Here is a 22634-nt window from a genome sequence, read left to right as displayed (position 1 = left end):
CTGAATATTAATGGACTGAAGCTTCCAGCCACAGTGATTCATTGTGTGTCAGTGAATGCATTGCGTGTGCTGGGCTGCAGCTTCATGGTTCCATCTAGTGGACTGATAGTAGAAGTAGAGCAGCTGATGGCAGCTTCCTCTGCCTCGCACTGGTGTCTGACTGCATTCAGCTGACATTGAGAGGAAGCAGAAAAGAACTGGCTGATATTTGGACAACACACATGATGGAAAGGAGGACTTCAGTTGATGTGCACATGAATGATTTGTGTTTCCTCTGCAGGTGAACTTAGAAAGTGAGCGTGAGCGGATGTGAATGTGAATTCAGCAGCATGGAGCAGTGTGAGCACAGAGAGGAGGGAGTTCCTACCCTTGAATCCACCCTGTGTGGGGAATATGAGAGCCAGACCAAAGCTTGGAGGTGAGAGGACAATCTCTGACTGCCAGGACTCTTCTCCAGGTCACAGCTCAGCACTCACATCACTGCTCTATCAATATTCACAGGAACCTACCTGATGATGATGATGAGATGATGAGATAGCCTTTATTTGTCAGTTGCAGGTCTTTTGCCCACAACCAAGATGACAGACCTTGCCGACCGTACATACAATACAAACATCACATTGGGGAGACAGGTCAGGCTAGGTAGCGAGGAAAAAAACATTGAAATGTGTAACACAGAAGGATAATGCAGGAATGCACAGGTATCAACAGACCATAACACAATAAACACAGACAGCAACATGGGAAAGAGTTCCAGTGTGTACATCTGATCTGGGACCGCTGCAATCTTTCGACTGCGCCTCCAGCTGACCCGATGTCCACATCATGGGGGAGGTAAGCGTTGGAGGTGGCGTTGGATAGGGAAGGTGATGCGTCAGTGAGTGCTTATCAGTATCAGTATATGTATGTGTGTGCGTGTCCATAGTTCAGCTGAGACAGTGTCCTTCGCCCCGCCAGGCTAAGTAAACAGTCTTCCAGCCAACCCAGGTGGCCTTGTAGGGAATGGGAAGGAACAGACTCAACACAGTCGTTATCAGGGAGTTTTTGTTCGGCTCCAGCCTTGAGCCCACAGCTGGCGCCGAAGTTGCAAACAACTCATGAGAATTTCAAGCTGTTTTTAACACTCCGACACTGGTCTCTCAATGTCCCGTTAATAGCTGCGAGTTTCTCCGTGATGTTATTAGCCGTCGATTCTGTGGTCTTGTCACTCTTTTTTGCTCACATAGCAGATTCTGAGACCTCACGACCGCAGCCAACTGATCCGAGATGTAGCTTCCACCCAGAGATGTTGTTCTGAGTTGATTCTTTCCTGATGTAATGTAAACCTGGACCTGGACCCAGCTGTGTGTACTTAAACGGTGTAAGCCAACAACCCTGTACTGCAGAAAGAGGAGCTGTTGTTCGGAACTCACTGATAGCTGTCAGTTTTGAACATCTGATGTTGTTTCTAGTCTCTAACCAGCATCTCAAAGGAAGCCACTGAGCAAGGAATTCATTTATTCTATTAAAAAAAAGTCAAAGATCCTGAATTTTTATATTATTCTGAAGAACAATGGATTTCCTTTTTAGAGAGGAACAATACACCAGCTTTATCTGCATATACATTAATGTAAAGGTGGTCTGGAGAGGTAAAATAATTTCATACTCTTCATATAAAAAACTAAGACACTGAAACATGCACTTCAGGAGGTGAAGAAACTGGAGACCCTTCCTTAGGGATTAATAAAGTATTCTGATTCTGATTCAGCCACATGCCAACAGAAATTATTTGTAAACTTATTAAAAACACAGAATCTAAATACTTTCTTTTTTTCTTTTAAACAGCAATAAAATGGAAAACTGTTCTGTTCTCTAATTTAAAAAAATAAACAATCAGAAAAATCGTCAACAGAAGATGCATCTGGACACATCACACAAGATCACAGGGTAACAAACGTTTTAGACAATATTACTCAAAATTAAACACTCAAGAGGGAGGAAACCTGTAGGGGGTATTTTACAAGCCTGAACATTCCAACTAACAGGCAGATTTTCCAGTGCCAGTGCAGCTAGCTAAACAATGAGGAATCACTTACTACTAAAGAGACAGACAGTGAAAGTGGACAGTATATTTGACTTTATATTCTTGGTATACTCTTTGTATTCTTCTGCTATCTGTACCTGAGCAGTGGTAATGCGCACTCTTTGGTTTTAACTTAAACGTGACGAGGGGCAGCACAAAAGTGATCAACTTAAACTGATTTTTAGTTTTAGCATCCTTATTTTTCCCAGAATTATTGGTTCTGTAACTCGTTAAGATAGGATAAGATAAGATAAGATAACCTTTATTAGTCCCACACGTGGGAAATTTGTTAACAGACAGAGATACATCTATGTCCATTTTTGATGTAAATTAGCCTTTATACATTTAGTGTTTCATTTCAACAGGTGTTTAGCCTCTCTCACAACTTTAGTCAACCTGTATTTCGACTCTTTGAAACTGTCACTGATCCTACTCCAAGAGTGTTAGTAAGTCTGGAGATGTGGGACCTGATTCACCTGAGTTGCTGACCAGAGGGAAGCAGGTCAAACAGGTAGTGGGCAAGGTGTGAGGTGTCACCTGTGATGGCCCTGGTTTACCTGAGACAGGAAGATCTGGCGATGGCCTCCAGGGTTGGTTGGACCCTCAGTGCAGCCTTCCTGTTCTTACTCATAGCCCCTGAGTACCAGACATCAAGCTGGAGGAGAGCACGCTCTCCAGTGAGGAGTTGTAGAAGGCCAGCAGCAAATTCTGGTCCAGGTTATTCTTCCTCAGGACATGGAGGAAGTGCGGCCGCTCCTGGGCCCTCTTTACTAGGGCAATGGTGTTGTGGGTCCAGTTGAGATCAGCAAATATGTGGATGCCCAGAAACCTGAAGGTGGAGACAGATTCCACTCATTCTCCATTGAGAGGGGAGTGAACCTGTCTGTGCCTCCTGAAATCAATGACGAGTTCTTTTGTTTTAAGGACATTAAGCTTCAGGTTATTTTCTGAGCACAAGTTCTCTACCTCCCCATTCTCATCTCCATCAGAGGTAAGCCCAACCACATTGGTGTGATTGGCATACTTGATGATGGTGTTGGTTGGGTGGGTAGGTGCACAGAAGGGGGCTGATCCTGTGGGGATCCGGTGCTGAGTGACAGTGGTGTTGAGAGGTTGGGCCCAAGTTGGACTGATTGAGGTTGGTTTGTGAGTCTTCAGTCTGACTGAGTCATTCATAAAGTATTCTGTTCCAGCTTCTGGAGGACAACATCATCACTTTTGTAAAGAATGAGCGGAAGAAGATCCAGAAGGTTCTGAGTCCAGATTATCCAAAATGCTCAAAGAGACAGAGGAAGGATGAGGAGGTGCTGAAGATTAAGGATGAGGAGCAGAGGAGGTGCACAGAGTCATTCATGACAATCACATTGTACTTCTTGAGGAGAATGAAGCAGGAGGAGCTGGGCGATCAACTGCAGAGCAGTAAGCAGATTTCTATAAAGATTACTGTTGTTGCTCTTTAGGGGAAAGAAATTGTCATGTAAACTTTATAAAGCATTAACTGATATTCTGATTATTTTTTTTTATTCAGAACATGTTGCTGCAGTTTGTCAGTGAAGCTGCTGTCTCTGGGACTTAAGAGTCCTCACTGTAAACTGGAAATTCTCAGGTTAGATCACACTGTTGGATTTGAGATCTGTTTGCCAAATAGACATTACATTTACTTTAGTAAGTAAATTGGGGGGTTTTAGTGCTTCGTAAGAACACAAAACAGACAAAGTGCTTTACAGTAGTATCAATAAAACCAAAGCAATGCCCCCAAAACAATAGGGAAACACATACATCAAATAAAATGAACACAAAGCTATTCCACGTTTTTGAAACTAAAGTTTGAAAATTTGGCCAATCGACCTTATTTTTTAGATGGGTAAATGCAGGAACTAGGGTGTAAGCTCGGAGCCATTCAGTAAGTGGGTGCCTCAACCCATATGGCCATAAAAGTAAGAATCCATATTTTAAATTGAAATCTAAACCTAACAGGTAGCCAGTGCAAAAGCTTTAAAAGCGGGGTAATGTGTGATTAATAAAACAGAGTGAATTGTAAACCTTTGATCAGCATTTAGGGCAGATTGAAAGAGGCATTTAATAGATGCTTCAATCAAACCAGAAAACACTTCATAACAATAATCCAAATGTGAAGAGATAAAAGCATCAGGAATCTTCTATTCAGTTTATAAGCCCCATTTATATGTTTCCCTTGGGACATATTTTTGAAAGGTATAATTTTTTTGTTATCACTGCTTTGCCGATGAGATTCAACACTATATTCCAGTCAAAGAAAATGACAAAGGGTCATTTTAACCACTGCTTAAGTGATCTAAAAACTTTATATGTCTAAATGAGAATAAGACTGTGGTGGTTGTTTTTGGTTGCCCCAAACAGCTCAACAACTCTGCTTGCACTCTTGGCACTTTAGCTTTTCACACTCAATATTTGTAAATGTAATTAAGTAGGGTCATCTGCTTAAATGTATCTATCAGTATTAGGCTAATGAATGTGTGTGTGTGTGTGTGTGTGTTTCAGTCGCTTTGTTTTTATCTTTTTAATGGTAAACTTGCTTAAATCAGTACCCTGTGACACTATCACCACTCATTTCTTTCCCATTACCTATGTTGGGTAAAAAAATCTAGTCATTTTATTTGAACTTTTTTTCTTGGAGTATTTATATTTCTTTATTTAATTAGTAAATTATTGGAAGCTAAGGGATTTATTGTGATAAGGGCAAAGAGTTAAAAAACGCACAAACTCAGAAGTTCTAACAAAATATTTTAACACATTGTTTTTTCTCTTGTCCACTATTTTACTTTTCAGGTTGAGGAGCTGCAATCTTTCAGAGATAAGCTGTGAAGTGCTTTCTTTAGCGCTCAGCTCCCAGTTCTCTAGTAAGAACACCTCGCAGGATTCAGGAGTGAAGCAACAGTCTACAGGACTCAAGAGTTCATACTGTACACTGGAAACTCTCAGGTCAGATCAACATATACATTTGTTTATTCCTTCAGAAATTTAAAAAATAAGAATTGTAGCTACCAAATACAGGTTAATTTATGTGTTATGTTTTACTTCTATCTACGTTACTTAAACTGTCAAATTTCTTAACTGCTTAACTAAACAAACTTTGGGAAGGGAATTTTTTAACCATCACCGAAACAAGATTAAATATTGCAGAATATACTTCTTCCTGTACCATGATTACGTGTTAAAACCAGTGTTGTCTTATTTTTTTTCTTATTAATTCTTCCAGACGAGAAATTGTAGACTCTCACAGAGAAGCTGTGAAGCTCTGTCCTCAGCTCTCAGCTCCTTGTCCAAGTCTTAGAGAGTTGGACTTGAGTCACAACGAACTGTGCGGTTCAAGGGTGAAGCACCTGAGGAGTCCCAAGTGTACAATTGTCAGGTCAGATCAAGAGATATTTTTGATTCTTTGAGAAAATAACCAATGAGAAAAGATGTTGTAAACATTATACCTTTTAAACATAATTTTCACTGTTAGTATTGCTAAGTGTTCTCTAACAAGACTGAAGCATTTTCATCTGTGAAAACACAGAATTTCATAATCTAATAAAATTTTTGGCAGATTTGCTTTGATCTCATATTTTCACAATACTTTAAAAGTAACTATCAGTCTGTTCTGGCACATTGTGATGAAGCAATCAGATTATAGTATACAACATCACTGAAAATGCTCACTATCATGCATTTTTGCAAAAGCTGCAGTAAAAAACTATGGAAACTGTTTTACTGGTAAATGATACATAAATAAATAGGGCAGCACGGTGGCACAGTGGTTAGCACAGCAAGAAGGTCCTGAGTTCAATTCCACCATAAGGCCTGGGGTTCTCCCCGTGTTTGCGTGGGTTCCCTCCGGGTACTCCAGGTGTCCGTCCAAAGACATGCAGTTTGTGGGGATAGGTTAACTGAATATGCTAAATTGCCCATAGGTGTGAATGTGAGTCAAACAATTTGTGGTAACTTGCTATTTTTAATTGAACAACAACAAAAATAACATTATGTTTTATCATCGTTTAACACTGAGATTTCTACTACAACACTTAATAAACCACTGTACATAAGTATCATATCTGTAATGCAATTATTTAGCATTATTTAATAAAACTTAATTATTTAATTTCCTTCTAGAACCACCTAGGCTGTTCTAAAATATCTGTTCATTACATTATGTTTGTGACCATAGACGGTCACGTAAGGGTTTCTCAACAAACACATTCAGTTATGATCAAATATGTTCACAGTTCGATTAAAATTGATCCAACTGATTACCATTATTGCTCAGTAGCAGACAGTAACTGCAAAACTGAGTCATTGTCCATCCCGGACACCAGGGGCCGAAACTGAGCGACCCTTTCTCCTGCAGCCAATTAGATAACCCGGAAGCAGTAACAGGAAGGTCTCCAGCTGGATATGGGTTTGATGAGGTCTGATTTTTGAGGAAAGTGAAGCTCAAAGTTTGTCTTCAGAGGCTAAAAGCTGCTCAGATCAAAGATACAGAACATAAATCAGCCTTTAAATCAATTTATTTCTGCTCGAGTGACTCAAAGAAACCGACTAATTCCTGCAGATTCGTTTTTCGTTTACATATTGCATATGTTTACAGATTTTTGTTGATGCCAGTCTCTGATATGCAAACACACAGGACGCCTGTAAATGGAGAGTTATTGTAATGTCGGGCGTGTTACGTGTATTTGGCGCTAAATCTCCATGGTGACAGCTCATTTAGATGAGAGGGAAGCAGAAAAGGCGCCGTTGACTGAGCTTTAATGTGAGTTTAAACGACAGCCCTGATGACAGACACTTTAAAGCAGAAATCAGTTATTCAATGTCCATATGAGGATCCACATGATTTGGAACAATCCGCTGAACTCAACTGCACGAACACAGATGTAAATCTTGACTCTTTCGGCGTTAATGTCTCATTACAGAAGCCTTTTTCTTTTCTTTGACAGACATTGTAACGTGTTTTTAGAATCACAGTTTAAAATGCTTAATATGAAAAAATGCGAGGAGCCCTGAAAGGTTTCGTAAGCGCTCGTTTTAATCACTTTGTAAAAGCGGTTACCTACAGTTTTGTAACCCGCTAACAGAGTTTGAATTTCCCGCAATCGTTTAGGGGTTACGTGAGCACTTCTCTCGACCTGACTGGCTGCTTCTTCTTCTTCTTCTTCTATATAGGGTTTACTGGCAGTTGGCAAACAGCAAAATGATGCATTACCGCCACCAACTACCCGACTTGGTCCCTCCCGACGGTTTAAAGGGACTCCTCGTATTGGCCAGCAGTTCTGGCGCCAAGATTCCAATAAAAGGGCGAGCTGAAGCAGAAGCCTTTCACTGTCTCCGTCTGTCCGCTGCTGCTATCTTTGCTTTCGGCAACTTTTAGCTTCTTAGTTTTTTTCTTTTCTTCGTCCTTTCGAACCCGCGAATTCACAATGCTGACCGCGCGCTCCCCGCTCTCCGTGAAGAACGAGCAGACCCTCAGCGGGCAGCTGGACAAAATGTCTCTGGACAAAGAGAACACGGTGAGGCTGCTTCAGGTTCCCGCTCACAGAGGCCGCCGATTCTCTAGCGTCACCGATCAATCACAGGTATTGATAAAGAGTTGCTGTGTGTGCTGACGGTCTGTGTCTCCTTTCAGCCTCCGGGCCCGAACAGCAGCCGCATCCTGGCGTCCCAAACCGCGCGGAGGATCTTCGACGCTGCTGCGGTAAGTGAGAGAAAAGCCGCAGGAAGCTTCGCACTTTTAGCGGATTCCTCATATCAGCGGACCGAGTCGATGCTGAGCTCACTGACGGCAGCTTCGTGTGTGTTACTGTGCAGATGTGGCGCCTAAACTGTGGCCGTGGCGCCAACAGTGAGCGGCAGGGCTGAGGTCGGTTCAGGGTTCTAGTTTATTAGGAAGAGCTGCTGTGGTGTTCAGGTTTTATGCCGTTTCTGTTATTTTGTCCACCACCTTCAGATCAGTGAACGATACAGGCAGCAAATCTGCACAAACTTTAACTTTTCACTGTTTTTGCTCCAGAATCGATGAATAAGCTAATCAATAATCCTGAGCAATGATCTTTGTCTTCAGCCCAAAGTGAAAAAGAGCAGCAGCTCGCAGGAGGAGGAGCCTCTGCTGAAGGACAACCCTCGCCGCTTCGTCATCTTCCCCATCGAGTACCACGATATCTGGCAGATGTACAAGAAGGCAGAGGCGTCCTTCTGGACGGCAGAGGAGGTAGGTAGAGCTGTAATGGGGCGGGGCTTGATGCTGGACGCCGTGATGCTGACTTGCTCTTTCTGTGCAGGTGGATCTGTCCAAGGACCTGCAGCACTGGGATGCCATGAAGGACGAAGAGCGCTACTTCATCTCCCACGTGTTGGCCTTCTTTGCCGCCAGCGACGGCATCGTCAATGAGAACCTGGTGAGCCGCTGCGCCTGCTCTTACAGATGGTTTTGAGGTCACGGACCGCTGTAACACTCTTGTTGTCGCTCTTTGACCAACAGGTGGAGCGCTTCATGCAGGAAGTGCAGGTAACGGAGGCCCGGTGTTTCTACGGTTTCCAGATCGCCATGGAGAACATCCACTCAGAGATGTACAGCCTGCTGATCGACACGTACATCAAGGACCCCAAAGAGAGGTACGCAGGAGGCGGGGCCAAATACTGTTCTGTAGTGGCTTAACTGGCCTGTACTGATCTAACTGGTGAGTCACGATGTGTTCCCGCCCTCAGAGAGTACCTGTTTAATGCCATCGAGACGCTGCCGTGCGTGAAGAAGAAGGCTGACTGGGCGCTCAACTGGATCGGCAACAAGAACGCCACCTACGGTAAATAAGCTGCTGCCCATTAGGCCACCTGACGCAATGGTTCCACCTCAAGCAGCTTCATTGATTATTGTCTGTTTATTGATCTGCAGGAGAGCGCGTGGTGGCCTTTGCCGCTGTGGAGGGGATCTTCTTCTCGGGTTCGTTCGCCGCCATCTTCTGGCTGAAGAAGAGAGGCCTGATGCCCGGCCTGACCTTCTCCAACGAGCTCATCAGCAGAGACGAGGTGAGGCGCCCTGTTGGTGTCAGATTGCAGGTATTGATCCAGTGATGATGTCACTCTTAACGTGTGTTTGTGTGCCTGCCGCGTTTAGGGTCTGCACTGTGACTTTGCCTGTCTGATGTTCAAACACCTGGTGAACAAACCGCCCAAGGAAACTGTCATCAGCATCATCAAGAACGCCGTGGAGATCGAGCAGGTGAGTCCCAGCTGCAGGTGAAGCTGCTCTGCTGGGCCCACTGGTTCATGGTGGATTTACTGGTTCAGGATGGCTTTAATGGGTTTATTGGTTTGTGTGCAGGAGTTCCTGACTGACGCTCTGCCCGTCAAGCTCATCGGGATGAACTGCGACATGATGAAACGGTACATCGAGTTCGTGGCCGACAGACTGTTGCTGGAGCTCGGCTTCTCCAAGGTAACGCCCCACACAGGTCATGTAATCATGTGACTGACTTAAAGGCAGAAAAACAGCATCACAACACTCATCTCAGTGACAAGCTAAACTTAAAATAAAACATGATCAGTTCTCCACACAGACACATTTCAGGAACTCTTTGACCTCAGAGAGCAACATGATGAAAGTGATGGTGTGAGTGATGATGAAGTGCGCAGGGGTACGGACCTCAGCCAGTGATGGGGGCTGAGTGCTGCTGCAGAGTCTGATCAGAGGACGAGTGGTTCTCTGATGGGCAGCGGCAGTGCGACACAGACGCCTATCTGAACTCGCCCATGGGTGGGGGCGGGTGACCTCAGGGTGGGGGCAGTGGGTGGAGCTGACTGACATGGTGTTTCTGTGTGCAGATCTACCGGGTGGAGAACCCTTTTGACTTCATGGAGAACATCTCCCTGGAGGGAAAGACCAACTTCTTTGAGAAGCGGGTGGGCGAGTACCAGAGGATGGGCGTGATGGCGACGCCCACGGACAACACCTTCCGGTTGGACGCTGACTTCTGATGGTGGAGCGTCCCTGCCGTCACACTACCTCCGTCCCGGTGCATGCTGGAACAGACTCTTGGACTTTTAGGGTCAAATGATGAACTGAATCTTTATTTACAGACTTGAGTCTGTGAGCTGCAGCATTAGACCTGATCAAATCTAACTCTGTGGCTCAGCGCTTTGTAAATATGTCAGGGCTTTAAATGTGTACAGTTTACATTTGTTTTTTTTAGTGTATTTTTAATACTGAGCTTTAATAAATGACTCCGTGAACAGGAACCAGCTCTGGTCTTTTTCTTCTGACATTAAGTTGAACTGAAAAGTTTAAAACATTTTTAAAATCTGGTTCCTCAGGTTTCATCTGATTTGACTGCGTAAACTTAAAGTCATGTTCATAGAGAAAACTAATCTGAACTCAACATCTGACCCAGCGTCACGGCTGGGCGATGATCTGGTCCCTGTTGTGGCGCCAGCACCACTATCATCAGCAGCTGCTTTTGGAACAAAACAGCTGGACAGATGTGAGGAATGACAGACTTTTATTTTGAAGACACTGGACAAGACATGGGTTTTTAGTAAAAGAGGAAATGAAGTTAGAATCTGTTAAATGATTGGTTATGGAGGAGGCGTCAGTGGTTTTTTTTATGGCTTCGTGTTCATGATGGTTAGCAGGCGCTCAGAGGACTCTGACGACAAGCAGTGTCACATCTCCTTTCACCTCCACCTGGTTGATGGCGCTCAGTTCCTTCATACGGTGTTTGTAATCGAGCTGGTGCTGCCCATTCATGGCAACTCTGAAGTGCTGCGCGTCGCAGTGGATGATCATCTGTGGGGAGATGACAGCAGGTTTTAAAAATTAAACAAAAAAACCCATCACAACATGTGGATGTTAAGGCAGGGGTCAAAGGTCACCTCAAAGTACTGCCCCGCAGTAAAGGGAAAGGAAGCGAGCGCCATCTCCTCATGACCCCAGCAGTCGGACAGAAAGGAGTTCCTGACAAAGACACGCTTCTTCAAGCGAGGGTTCAGGTGGAGAGCGATGTCGGACCCGGTCGCTGGACGCAAGTTCACGCAGAAACTGTAACAGGAAGTGATGTCATTAATGAGCCATGAAAGGCTAAACCGAAACTCTGAAATGCTTCATGTTTACTTTCTCTGCAGGTTCATGCAAGGTGGTCTGTGATGATCAAGTGACGGTCACATAACTCAATTTAAATTTATATTTAAATAAAACCTGTAAACTCTGAAAATGTTTCAGTGACTTTAATCCAAACATTGCACTTCAGTTTAAGCTAATCAGTTTCTACTGGCGCCAGACTTCAGGTTTACTACATAGAAGTTATTCATCACAGTCAGGTTTTCATTGTGTTAGTTGGCTCAACAATACCTAAACCCCACAAACATAATGGTAAATGGCCTGCATTTGTATAGCGCTTTTCTAGTCCATAGGACCCCAAAGCGCTTTACACTACATTCAGTCATCCACCCATTCACACACACATTCCCACACTGGCGATAGCAAGCTACATTGTAGCCACAGCTGCCCTGGGGCGCACTGACTGATAATGTCTCTGAGCAGCTTGTGGAGTCAGCTTGTAAATCAGAGCCTGTATTCACAAAGCTGTGATTAATTTATTATGAATTTAAGAATATAAAACTTATGTTGTTATTAACAAGAACAAAATTTTTACTAAAGTTAATTTAAGTTCTGATCGATGCCTCACTGATTGTCGCTTTGATCAGTTTCTGTACTGGGCTCCCACAGCTGTTTATTATCCTTACCTCTCTGCGTTCTGATTGGTCTCTCCTTTGATGATGATGCTGCGTCCGACTGTCAGCCCATTAACCAGCTGACCTCTGAACGGGATACTCTGTAGGAAACAGAGAGTCAGACACACTAAAACATTTCCCTTTTTTTGGCTTTATAGTTTTAAATATAAATTTAGATCTGTGTTAAAAGTTAGAAGATCATTTGGTATCAAATAAGATCAGTGATCTCACTGATTAATGTAAGATCAATGGGTGAAATATGATAAATCATTTTCTTTACCAAAATATGATTTCAGGCCAACCATGTGGGCTGATATAATATGACTGATATAAAAAACAGATTTTAATTGATCATATTTATGTTAAGTAAAATAAGCTAAAAGTTGCTTTAAAAATAATTCATTCAAATTTCTTTGTATTAAACTGTTGTTATTGTAAGAAATAAATGCATCATCAATCAATGATTTGATCAGGAAAACTCACCAAATCACCTGATGAGGAGAACACTGGCTGAAACGCATGGAAAAAAAAATCTGATTAAAATCTGATCGACTGATGCATAACTCTAGCCAATCAGACCACATCCGACGCTGATCAAAAAACAGACGCAGTTTCTCCAGAAAGGTCCACATTTCCGCTGCCCTGTGATGACTCGTGTCCTGTGCTATGAAGATACCCACGTTATCTTTCTGTTATGATCCACTTAAGCTAACAGTGAGGGTCAGAGTTCACACCAAGCTGGTTATCAACTGGGTAAGTAACTCAGGATTTGACCTGTGCAGTCACATGAAAGGGGCGGGGCTTTCATATTTGGAAGCATTTCGCAGATCACGTGACTTTTCTTCCACAGAAAACAATCCTTATGAGTGCCAGCCATCCAGAGATGCTATCAGACAGTGATTTCAAATCTTTAGCTAACATAAAACTATACTAGTGAAATGCAACACAGATATTGAAAGGACACCTGATCAATTATTGCTGATTCGTCTGTGTCCTTATTGGGCGGACTGCCAGCGGGAGAGGTGGGGCTCTGAAACAAACAAACAAACAAACAAACAGGTTAACCCTCTGATGGTAAAGCTGCAGGTTGCCACGGGTTACAGAGACACTCACTGAGCTCGGGGAAAGGATGCCCACAGCCTGAACTTTGACTTTTCCTGAGATGCTGATGGTGTCAACACGCTCCAGCTCCACTCTGTGTTTGTACTCCAGCAGGTGGGCGCCATTCACAGCCACCTGAACACGCACGAAAACAACACATCGCTGGACACCAGTTTGACTTGCATTGAACAGTTAAACTCTGCCGTGCTGACTCTTCTCTGACACCTGATTGGTCGGCTCGTCTCTCACCTTGAACTGGTCTTGGAGGATGAGGATGATGAGCTCGAAGTCGACCTCGAGCCTGAAGGGCATCTCGTAGTGGATCTGTTCGCGGCCCCAGCACTCTTTCGTCAGCGTGTTGCACACGATGGACGACTTTTTGATCCTCGGGTTGAAATGGAACGCTACGTCGGCCCGCGGCTTCACGCTGCTGCCGCAGGTGAAGTCCACCTGGAACCTGTGAGACAGCGAACAGAGAGAGAAGATCCCGCTTTAAGAATCTGCACCCCGACTCTGACGTTTGTTTTTTTTTTAAATATCCGATTGATGATGAAGATCGGCATCCTCACCTGTCAGCACCAGACGGCACAGAGCCCTTGATTAGAACCATCTCACCTGGCAAGAACCCACCCAGGATCGTCCCAGCAAAGGGAATCGACTGTGGACAGAACACCACAAACATGAGGAGGGTCAGATGACCACAGAGAACACCTAGAAACACCTGAGAGGAGGGACTAGATCGGTGTGAATGAACCAGAGCTCAAAGCTCCGTCAGCAGCTGATCAGATTAGAATCTGAAATTAGAATGTAACAGGAGAATCACAGAAATTCTCCTGCTTTCACTTAGAGACGCTCAGAGAAAACCTCCACCTGTTTAAATATATGAAATTTGTAGATACGTGTAGAGGTTTTTCCAAAAGTTTGATTTGGCACAGATTTTATGCCGAATGTCCTCCCTGACACAACCCTCCTGTTTACCTGGGCTCTGACCCGGGGATGGGTGTGTCTCCCCTCCTGGGCTTGAATGTGTTACCCTGTATGCAGCACAGATCCACGTCTGTGGATTTGAAATAAAGTGAAATAAACGTGTCTAAACAGATTCAAGAAACGTGAAGAAGTGAAGTGAAGAAGCTTTTCCATGAGACGAGGTGAAACGTCTTCAAGAAACTTAAAGATGTCCAGTCGCGTTTCTTTCCAAGCTCCTTAGACTACCATGACCTGGATCACTGCGAACCTTCACAGACAGCTTTGATTTGATTATAAAAAGATAACTAAAATAAAAGCAGAGCAGTAAATAATCTGCTCTCAGGTCTTTGGACTGTCTGTCTGTATCAGGCCGTCAGTTCCGCTTTCAAGTCCAAAGTATTCTCATTAAGCTTGTTCCGCACTTGTAGTCAAACGATTCTGACTCCAGGTAAAGACACCTGCTAGCTCACTTGAGTCACCACAGTAAGACTGTGTGACGAGTCATGTGCAAAGGTGGCAAAAGTGCTCGCTCATCTTGGCTAACTAGATGCTGAAGTACAGCAAGCGCAGTTTACGGACACCTGCAGTGGTTCTGGTCTTCATGTGACATCCTCAGGGGACTAATAAACGAATAGGACTGCCTGTCATGTGTTTCTGTTCAGGCTCAGATAAGTTTGATGTTTGAGGCTCACAGTGATAAAATAATAACTCCCCCAAAGACGTCAAACCTGAAGTCCGTTCTGAAAATGTGAGGAGCAGAAGGTTCAGGTGTTTGTTTCAAATGTAGGGAGTGAAAATAAAAAGAAGTCAGAAAAAAAAAAAAAACTACTCAAGTACCAACAAAGTATTTGCACTTTACGTCCCACCTCTGGTCATGTGATCATTATTATTAAACTTCAAACAGTACTCCACCTGCAGGAGAATATATAAGTTTATAGGTGGATCTGAATTGGGTGACCTGTCCACCCAAAGACGACTGTAATTGTAAACTGGTGCTAAAGAAAGAAAGTTGAATTGAATTACAGTCCTCAAGTTACTTTACTTTTGCCCACAGCTCTGCTAACATCCCAACAAAGAATCTCTGTTGTTTCTCACATGTTTGAGCTGAATTCAAACCTTTTTCTTTTTGACTGTTAATAATCATATCAGCAGTTTTATGAAGGGCAGCTTTCAGCAGCTGAGTCACTGATTTAAAGCTGGTTTTGTTCTCTCAGCAGGTCGAGACTTCCTGCAGGTTTTATTTGTCTAGATCTGAAGGCCTGTTTTTACCTCCTCTTGTTCACTGTGAACATTTTCTTCCTGCTTTCATTAGTAGATTTTATCCTGGCGGGTGACTGAATTTTTTGCACGAATCACATGTTTTATTCATATTGGAGTTTTTTGCTTTTAGTTTGAATCATTTAAAAAAAAACTTCTCCATTCTCAATCTTCATGCACAAATATCTCCTCTACATTTCAGAAGAAGTTATAAAAAATGTAACAGAAAGACAGAGCAGATTTCTCCTATACTGACTTCCCTTCATTGGCACTCTGTTAAATACAGAATTCAAAATCCTGCTCCTCACATACAAGGTCTTAAACAATAAGGCCCCAACTTATCGTAATGACCTTATAGTACAATATGTACCATATATCACACTGTTCCTAGAGTATTTAAAAGTTGAATGAGAGGCAGAGCCTTCAGTTTTCAGATCCCTCTTCTTCTAAACCAGTTTTCAGTTTGAATTCAGGAAACAGACACCATTTCTACTTTTAAGTTCAGGCTTCAAACTTTCCTTTTTGCTAGTTACGGCTGGATCAGGTGACCCTGAATCCTCCCCTAGTTGTGCTGCAATAGGTGGAGGCTGCTGGGGGATTCCCACGATACACTGGGCATTTGTTCTTTGCTCACTATGTGTTAATAGACCTCTCTGCATTTAATTATTAGTTATTATTAATATCTGGCTCTCTTCCACAGCATGTCTTTGTCCTGTCTTCCCCCACAGAGCAGATAGCCGCCCCTCCCTGATCCTGATTCTGCTGGAGGTTTCTTCCTGTTAAAAGGGAGTTTTTCCTTCCCACTGTTGCCAAAGTCCTTGCTCATAGGGGGTCATATGATTGTTGGGTTTTTCTCTTTATGTATTATTGTAGGGTCTGCCTTACAATACAAAGTGCGAATGCCGTTGTAATTTGGCACTGTATAGACAAAATTGAATTGAAATTAATTGAACTCACTCCTTAAACTAGACGAAAACCCACTAAAATTTTTGCATATTTTAAATTTTCTATATATCCAACCCACCAGATCAGATCAAATCAAACTGTGCCGACCTGTTCTTTAATTCGGTCTAAAATAAAACACGAACAGGGTGACATGCGACTCTAAAAATGATGCTGGGCGGAGGCACTAATCTTTAACACAGTTTGTCCAAAAAGGTTGACGAAACAAAGTTTTCAGTGGATGACACTAAAGCCGGAATCCCAGGGGTCAGTTATTATATTTACACGATGTCACACGTGATGTAGAAGAACGATTCATGATAAATAATCAGTGTCAAACGAGCCAAAACACCGTCGCCAAACTGAATACAATTTTGAAGATATTTTACAAATTGTCTCAGATGTGTTCACATCTAAACTCAAACATACTTAAAATCACACTTTAAATACATGGTCTCTAATTCAACCTGAAAAAACAAAACAAAAACACGCTTAACCCACACAGCATCTCATGTGACCGAAACTCATGTCAAGCCAGCCTCTCTGAACGTGTGTTCCGCAGTGCGGCAGTACCAAAGGTTTCCTATAAATAAAGTTTTTAGCGGATGATATTGAATCCGAACTCTTTCCGTTGTTTGTCAGTGTATTTAAAACACTTCGAATATTTTTTAAAAGAATGTTTAACATAAGATAGTCATTGTTTAAGGCTGTTAGGTGAGCTAAAATGCTAACTGGTCCCTTCACAGAAGCATCGTCGATCAACAATCGATTTATCCTTGAAAATGAGAATGAAAACTGATGATAGAGATCAATTCGAAACCATAGGATATCTTACCGGGTTGTGGAACACCTGCCTCGGGTTGGAAATCGACATTTTTGCGCAGAATAGCGTCTCCGCAGCTCTTTCTGACTACTTCGTTTGTTTACTTCCGTTTATGACGTCACGCGGATCACGTGTTCAAAGATAAGACCAAAGACTACAGACCCGAAGATAAAATCAGAGCACACAGTAATGTCAACTGAATTCTCGTAGAAATATAGTTAAACCCACTTTAAACTAAAAAGCGTGTTTTTGGTCTAAACTGTTGTTATGTAAAACACGTTGTGGTCCTTGGTGATGACGTCACTGTCCTCTCCTTAGAGACTGCGGAGGTGGAAAAATCAGTCTCGTGGTTCCAATAAATGATTGATGGGAGACTGCGAGGTTTCCGATTGACCTCTGAGAAAAAAAACAAACAAAAAAAAAATATGAGGAAATCATCTCAGTGAACATTATTGTCAAAATGTGGTTTGCTGAGTGATTAACACTGAAAAACTTCTGGAAAATGTTTTTATTTATTTTGGAATAAAATGTATAACTGCTCAATTATCTCCAAACCTGCTGTCAGCCACCAGGACAAACAAGACATGAATATTATCATGTCTGAGTCACATGTTTATAACGTATGAACACTGAAGCGCCAGCCTTTGAATTTTATCCAGAACAGAGACAGGTTATATCCTTCCTTACATCCTCCTGTGAGTGACAAATTAAAGGAAAATCCTTAACCTTTGACCCTCCACATCACATGTTGCTGGCGGCCTTGACATCAACTTGATGCAGCCTGTTAGTTTAACAGATACAACACTGGACCTCAAAGTGTACACTGAGTACAAACTACATATCCCATGAGTACATCCAATTCTGTCTCACAAAGAGATGCCATCCCACCACTGGACTGCAGGGTTTTTGTTAAACTAGAAACACCAGTGCTGTCTTCATTATGAAAATAAAATATTCTCAAAAATGATCAATATCTGAAATATTTAAATGTGCAGATTACCGCTGTTGTTTTAGGACAAACTGCCACGGCTGTTGTTCCCTCTACAACTCATTGTGTAGAGAAGTCAGTGCATTGTCTTCATTTCAAGAGGCTGCAACCATGATGGGTAAAAACTTTGGGGACACTTGGGGAAACTTTTGTAGATTCTCGGAAAACTTGTTTAAGACTAAACAACCCCAAAAGTCTATTTATACACGGCTGTGGTTGCTCAGCCTCAGAGTCTTAATTCAGATCAGATGAGTTGTACAGAAATGAAGATCATCTCCATTTCTGTACAACACATCTGCAACTGTGACAGCAGCAGCACATCATTGGCTAGGCTGTCCAGTGCAAGTCGCTCACTTCCAGCCTTGTCCGGCCTGAAATGATGGGACTACGGTGATTTAGAAAGATGTTACAGATGTGAAACTGAAGAGTCTGCTTTTTACAAACAGTTGCTTTATTACAAAAATGTACATATTTAAAACTATAATAAGACTTAATAAAAACTCTACAAAGTCTATGTACAAAAAGAAAGAAAAAACAAACAAACAAACAAACGTTTGAACCCGACTGCAGTCCTGCCTGCAATCCAACTGGCTGAAGTCCAAAGAGCAGCCGCCGCCTCAGAAGTCAGCGTCCAACCGGAAGGTGTTGTCCGTGGGCGTCGCCATCACGCCCATCCTCTGGTACTCGCCCACCCGCTTCTCAAAGAAGTTGGTCTTTCCCTCCAGGGAGATGTTCTCCATGAAGTCAAAAGGGTTCTCCACCCGGTAGATCTGCACACAGAAACACCATGTCAGTCAGCTCCACCCACTGCCCCCACCCTGAGGTCACCCGCCCCCACCCATGGGCGAGTTCAGATAGGCGTCTGTGTCGCACTGCCGCTGCCCATCAGAGAACCACTCGTCCTCTGATCAGACTCTGCAGCAGCACTCAGCCCCCATCACTGGCTGAGGTCCGTACCCCTGCGCACTTCATCATCACTCACACCATCACTTTCATCATGTTGCTCTCTGAGGTCAAAGAGTTCCTGAAATGTGTCTGTGTGGAGAACTGATCATGTTTTATTTTAAGTTTAGCTTGTCACTGAGATGAGTGTTGTGATGCTGTTTTTCTGCCTTTAAGTCAGTCACATGATTACATGACCTGTGTGGGGCGTTACCTTGGAGAAGCCGAGCTCCAGCAACAGTCTGTCGGCCACGAACTCGATGTACCGTTTCATCATGTCGCAGTTCATCCCGATGAGCTTGACGGGCAGAGCGTCAGTCAGGAACTCCTGCACACAAACCAATAAACCCATTAAAGCCATCCTGAACCAGTAAATCCACCATGAACCAGTGGGCCCAGCAGAGCAGCTTCACCTGCAGCTGGGACTCACCTGCTCGATCTCCACGGCGTTCTTGATGATGCTGATGACAGTTTCCTTGGGCGGTTTGTTCACCAGGTGTTTGAACATCAGACAGGCAAAGTCACAGTGCAGACCCTAAACGCGGCAGGCACACAAACACACGTTAAGAGTGACATCATCACTGGATCAATACCTGCAATCTGACACCAACAGGGCGCCTCACCTCGTCTCTGCTGATGAGCTCGTTGGAGAAGGTCAGGCCGGGCATCAGGCCTCTCTTCTTCAGCCAGAAGATGGCGGCGAACGAACCCGAGAAGAAGATCCCCTCCACAGCGGCAAAGGCCACCACGCGCTCTCCTGCAGATCAATAAACAGACAATAATCAATGAAGCTGCTTGAGGTGGAACCATTGCGTCAGGTGGCCTAATGGGCAGCAGCTTATTTACCGTAGGTGGCGTTCTTGTTGCCGATCCAGTTGAGCGCCCAGTCAGCCTTCTTCTTCACGCACGGCAGCGTCTCGATGGCATTAAACAGGTACTCTCTGAGGGCGGGAACACATCGTGACTCACCAGTTAGATCAGTACAGGCCAGTTAAGCCACTACAGAACAGTATTTGGCCCCGCCTCCTGCGTACCTCTCTTTGGGGTCCTTGATGTACGTGTCGATCAGCAGGCTGTACATCTCTGAGTGGATGTTCTCCATGGCGATCTGGAAACCGTAGAAACACCGGGCCTCCGTTACCTGCACTTCCTGCATGAAGCGCTCCACCTGTTGGTCAAAGAGCGACAACAAGAGTGTTACAGCGGTCCGTGACCTCAAAACCATCTGTAAGAGCAGGCGCAGCGGCTCACCAGGTTCTCATTGACGATGCCGTCGCTGGCGGCAAAGAAGGCCAACACGTGGGAGATGAAGTAGCGCTCTTCGTCCTTCATGGCATCCCAGTGCTGCAGGTCCTTGGACAGATCCACCTGCACAGAAAGAGCACGTCAGCATCACGGCGTCCAGCATCAAGCCCCGCCCCATTACAGCTCTACCTACCTCCTCTGCCGTCCAGAAGGACGCCTCTGCCTTCTTGTACATCTGCCAGATATCGTGGTACTCGATGGGGAAGATGACGAAGCGGCGAGGGTTGTCCTTCAGCAGAGGCTCCTCCTCCTGCGAGCTGCTGCTCTTTTTCACTTTGGGCTGAAGACAAAGATCATTGCTCAGGATTATTGATTAGCTTATTCATCGATTCTGGAGCAAAAACAGTGAAAAGTTAAAGTTTGTGCAGATTTGCTGCCTGTATCGTTCACTGATCTGAAGGTGGTGGACAAAATAACAGAAACGGCATAAAACCTGAACACCACAGCAGCTCTTCCTAATAAACTAGAACCCTGAACCGACCTCAGCCCTGCCGCTCACTGTTGGCGCCACGGCCACAGTTTAGGCGCCACATCTGCTGCCGTCAGTGAGCTCAGCATCAACTCGGTCCGCTGATATGAGGAATCCGCTAAATGTGCGAAGCTTCCTGCGGCTTTTCTCTCACTTACCGCAGCAGCGTCGAAGATCCTCCGCGCGGTTTTGGACGCCAGGATGCGGCTGCTGTTCGGGCCCGGAGGCTGAAAGGAGACACAGACCGTCAGCACACACAGCGACTCTTTATCGATACCTGTAATTGTTCGGTGACGTTAAAGAATCGGCGGCCTCTGTGAGCGGGAACCTGAAGCAGCCTCACCGTGTTCTCTTTGTCCAGAGACATTTTGTCCAGCTGCCCGCTGAGGGTCTGCTCGTTCTTCATGGAGAGCGGGGAGCGCGCGGTCAGCATTGTGACTTTTCGGGTTCAAACGGACACAAAGAAAAAACACTAAGAAGCTAAAAGGAGCAGAAAGCTAAAGCTTAGTAGCTGCAGATAGACGGAGACAGTAGAGGGCTTCCGCTGCTCGCCCTTTTATTGGAATCTTGGCGCTAGAACTGCTGGCCAATGGGCACGCAGCTAAATGAGCCCCTTTAAACAGTCGGGAGGGACCGAGCCAATCAGGTCGCGAGAAGTGCTCTCGTGACCCCTAAACGATTGCGGGAAATTCAAACTCTTTGTTTGTGCGGGTTACAAAACCTTTCGTAACTGCTGTTTACAAAATGATTAAAACGAGTGCTTACGAAACCTTTCAGACTTTGATAAAAAATATTGCATTGGTTCATATTAAACATTTTATACTGTGATTCAAAAACACTTTAGAATGTTTCTCAAAGAAAAAACGCTTCTGTAATAATGAGACTTTAGCGCCTAAAGAATCAAGAATTACATCTATTTTCGTGCAGGTTAAGTTCAGCGGGTTGTTCTAAATCATGTGGCTGGATCCACACATATTAACGGATACTAACCGATTTCTGCTTTAAAGGGTCTACCATCAACTCGCCGTTATTTAACCTGAATCAGTCTTTATTTCTGCTGCCGCCATTTCTGATTTCCTCTCATCTAAATGAGCTGTCATATCAGAAAACAAACACTTGCATCAACAAAAAATGTAAAAGCGCCAAGAGGATTCTGGAGGAATGTCGGTCACTTGAGCAGAAAAAATGGATTTAAAAGGAGATTTATTGAGTCTTTCTGGCTCCCATCACCTGAATGTGTTGTAACTGCGGTCTGAGTAGCTGTCAGCCTCTGGAGACAAACTTTGAATTTCATTTTCCTCATGAATCCGATCTTATTAAACCTACATCTCCTTCCAGCTTGAGAGCTTCGTGTTACTGCTTCCGGGTTACATCTGACGAGATCGGGTCGCTCAGTTTCGCCCCCTGTTGTGCGGGATGGACTTAGTGACTCAGTTTTCCAGTTGTTGTCGGCAACAGTCATGATCCTTTTGATGCATTTTGTAATCAAACTGTAAACATATTTGACTATAACTAAATCTGTCTGGATGAGAAACCCTTATCTGACCCTTTATCTCCAAATAACAAAAATATCTTCAGTAATAATAAACAACTATGAATCAATGAATCAATGAAAGCTTTAATAAAAGACTTAAGTCCATGATTACACAAAGCACAACTTATAAAACCAAAATGAAAATATAAAAATATATTTAAACATTAAACCATATTACAAATATAATGAACACAGGCCCAATGCTACAAACAGTACAATTAAAAGAAATCAGTTTACACATAAAGTCTTAAACCAGCTTCCTCAGACTGGATAAATGATGGGAATAACTCACAGTAGGATTTGTGAGTGCTGAAATCATAGCGTTAGCCGGAGCATCCAAATACTCTACAAAAGTGAACATTAACTTCTTCAAAAGTACTTTAAAAGTACAAACACCCTAACCTAACATAAACATCTGACTGGCACTCCCTCCTCTAGGTAGATGGTAGGTAGGATTCTCATTGCATCATTGTAAGTGAAATGCAACTTCTGCATGCTATGAAT

At 43.7% G+C, this 22634-nt stretch overlaps 3 protein-coding genes and 2 non-coding genes across 5 annotated transcripts; 2 read left to right on the top strand and 3 right to left on the bottom strand.

The window, feature by feature from the left end:
* Positions 1 to 6468: 6468 nt before the first annotated feature.
* Positions 6469 to 10312, top strand: LOC113006616 (ribonucleoside-diphosphate reductase subunit M2-like). Its single transcript, XM_026142685.2, has 10 exons — positions 6469 to 7590; positions 7707 to 7775; positions 8142 to 8288; positions 8359 to 8475; positions 8559 to 8692; positions 8786 to 8880; positions 8970 to 9103; positions 9192 to 9296; positions 9399 to 9512; positions 9899 to 10312. The coding sequence occupies exons 1-10, from the start codon at positions 7501 to 7503 to the stop codon at positions 10049 to 10051; spliced, it is 1158 nt and encodes a 385-aa protein (XP_025998470.1). The 5' UTR covers positions 6469 to 7500; the 3' UTR covers positions 10052 to 10312.
* LOC113007214 (small nucleolar RNA SNORD94) lies at positions 9688 to 9823 on the top strand. The gene has a single exon (XR_003269892.1). It is a non-coding gene; the product is annotated as a small nucleolar RNA SNORD94 (small nucleolar RNA).
* A 243-nt stretch (positions 10313 to 10555) lies between the features above and the next one.
* On the bottom strand, positions 10556 to 18103 carry LOC113006619 (galectin-8-like). Its single transcript, XM_026142690.2, has 9 exons — positions 16905 to 18103; positions 13474 to 13562; positions 13154 to 13361; positions 12917 to 13039; positions 12768 to 12833; positions 12287 to 12313; positions 11816 to 11904; positions 10946 to 11111; positions 10556 to 10859 (listed from the first exon to the last, which is right to left on the bottom strand). The coding sequence occupies exons 1-9, from the start codon at positions 16941 to 16943 to the stop codon at positions 10710 to 10712; spliced, it is 957 nt and encodes a 318-aa protein (XP_025998475.2). The 5' UTR covers positions 16944 to 18103; the 3' UTR covers positions 10556 to 10709.
* A 210-nt stretch (positions 18104 to 18313) lies between these two features.
* LOC113006617 (ribonucleoside-diphosphate reductase subunit M2) lies at positions 18314 to 21949 on the bottom strand. Its single transcript, XM_026142686.2, has 10 exons — positions 20940 to 21949; positions 20755 to 20823; positions 20261 to 20407; positions 20074 to 20190; positions 19857 to 19990; positions 19669 to 19763; positions 19446 to 19579; positions 19253 to 19357; positions 19037 to 19150; positions 18314 to 18650 (listed from the first exon to the last, which is right to left on the bottom strand). Exons 1-10 carry the CDS (start codon positions 21027 to 21029, stop codon positions 18498 to 18500), a joined length of 1158 nt encoding a protein of 385 aa, XP_025998471.2. The 5' UTR covers positions 21030 to 21949; the 3' UTR covers positions 18314 to 18497.
* Positions 18726 to 18861, bottom strand: LOC113007213 (small nucleolar RNA SNORD94). Its single transcript, XR_003269891.1, has one exon. It is a non-coding gene; the product is annotated as a small nucleolar RNA SNORD94 (small nucleolar RNA).
* Positions 21950 to 22634: the final 685 nt, after the last annotated feature.

This window comes from Astatotilapia calliptera, chromosome 15 (assembly GCF_964374335.1).
Source record: "Astatotilapia calliptera chromosome 15, fAstCal68.1, whole genome shotgun sequence".
NCBI classification, from domain to species: Eukaryota; Metazoa; Chordata; class Actinopteri; order Cichliformes; family Cichlidae; genus Astatotilapia; species Astatotilapia calliptera.
This window is presented reverse-complemented; position numbering and strand designations above follow the sequence as displayed.